Source organism: Limulus polyphemus, unplaced genomic scaffold (genome assembly GCF_000517525.1).
Source record: "Limulus polyphemus unplaced genomic scaffold, Limulus_polyphemus-2.1.2 Scaffold632, whole genome shotgun sequence".
In the NCBI taxonomy this organism is placed as follows: domain Eukaryota; kingdom Metazoa; phylum Arthropoda; class Merostomata; order Xiphosura; family Limulidae; genus Limulus; species Limulus polyphemus.
Window position 1 is genome coordinate 412,754 of NW_013666242.1, and position 2,000 is coordinate 414,753.

At 35.4% G+C, this 2,000-nt stretch overlaps 1 protein-coding gene across 1 annotated transcript in view; it reads left to right on the forward strand.

Annotated features, from left to right (window-relative positions):
- LOC106459585 (dystrophin-like) overlaps window positions 1-2,000 on the forward strand; it is a 165,762-nt gene that overhangs the window by 71,730 nt on the left and 92,032 nt on the right. The window contains exon 3 of the mRNA XM_022386100.1: window positions 1,501-1,655. Within this exon, the coding sequence (XP_022241808.1) occupies window positions 1,501-1,655 (155 nt within the window). The remainder of the gene's footprint in view (window positions 1-1,500; window positions 1,656-2,000) is intronic.

The window sequence follows — 2,000 nt, forward strand, 5'->3', positions numbered from 1 at the left end:
CACATTATAACACCCCTACGGCTGAAAGGGAGAGCATGTTTGGTGGAGGGGATTCGAACCCGCGACTCTCAAATTGCGAGTCAAGCACTCTAGCCACCGGGGCATGCGCAAAGCTACACGAGAGCTAACTGCCCTAATTTGGAATTGATTAACTAGAAGGAAGACAGTGAACTGTAGCCAATTCTTAGGTTACTCTTATCTAACTGAATAGTGGGATTTGGCCGCTAATCTTATATCATATCTACAGCTCCAAAATGCGCGTTTTGGGGGCAATGGGTTACGAACCTTCAGATGTACAGTCCGAGCAATCTAGCCAGTTGGCCACGCATGCTCTAACCCAGGAATTTCGAAAAACATTCCGAAAGAGGCTCTCAGAAATAACGGATTCGGAAATAATCAATGTATTGAGTGCACAACACCTTTATAATATATGGAGCAATCGAACTATCCTAGTCTAATATATGGAGATTTTTTTACTCTATTACCATTACGCAAACAGAACGTAAACAAAACTTCATAAATATTTAAAGGCAAATTTCCTACAAAACAACATAAATATAGCGAGATTAGTGGCTGTATTTCAAAGTGCCTTAATTTTCACTCTTCCAAAAATAGAAGGACAGACCTATTAACTCAAGTGGTTCCTCTGTAACTTCTCCAGAATATGAACAATATTTTATGCACAAAATTAACAGTTTCATTGCCACTGCTAACACGATGAAGGACTGTTGCCCGAAACGTCGTTTTCTTGTTTTATTAATAAAGTTATTTTAATTTGGCGAGTGTTTACCACTACTTTATATTCTATTTTGCATTTCAATATTTTATACACTCTAAGATATGAGCACTAACATGAAATCAAATATGGCTTGTAACAATACATATAACATTAACTGTTTTCTGCTGTATTATTTGATATCAGCCATTTGTTAGTAATTCGTTGTGTAAGAACTTGGAAAGGGTTTTTCAAAGATTTTTAATTCATCCATAATTGAGCGCTTTTTGACAAATGGAAGAGATCGGTGAGTGTTTTGGATTTTCTTTTAGTAATGATAAGCTTGTTGCAAATTTAAAAATTTGCAAACCTGTTGAAACTGGCTTTGAATTCTTGGTCGTACAATCGAATTACATCCAATCCACTTAATCCTTTCCTCCGCGTCTACGGATTTACACCGCTAAAATCAGGGATTTTTAATAAAGTGCCTAGTTAGTGTATCGTTAAATTAAGCAGGACAAAAGGCCGGGTACTAATTTTATGGTAATTATTGATAACCTTAGTAGATTAAGTGTCAAGGAACCTACTTGAGGTTACAAAGTATAATTTTGAGGAATTTAAATTCGTGTTATGGCAACTTTCAAATCTCTTTGAATGCTTCCCTTTAAGAGTTGATGTATCAAAATTAATTTTACTTAAAAAGAAGAAATTTAACGAGCAATCATACATCCCGAAGAACGTTTAATTAACTGAAATTCATGTTATTCACATACGTTACTGATCAGGTTCTTCAGAATGAGCTTCATCAGTGGAAGCCTGCAGTGGAAAGTTTAAGTCGATTAGCTGATAAACTGGCGAGTGACAATCCTCATGATGACATGTCACGACTACAAGATGTAGCAGATGAAGTTTATCAAAGATATGCAGAACTATCTTCCCGGTTAGTGTACTAGCTGGCTTTTATTTATCTAAACAATATATGTATGTGTAAATGAAATTAAGATATTTCCGTTTTTTCAAATTTGACAACAAAATTCATTTTTGTTCACATTAAAACATACTTTGTTAGTCTGAAGTGTCAGTATTCAATGAATACTTTAGGATAATGTGTTTGTGGTTCAGCTGACAATGTCACATCTGGTGTGTGGGGGTGACCAATATTTTATACACAAAATAAACAGTTTCAGCAAGTGATTCTTCTGGGACTTCTCCAGAATATGACCAATATTTTATACACAAAATAAACAGTTTCAGTTCCTCTGGGACTTGTCCAGAATATCACTTG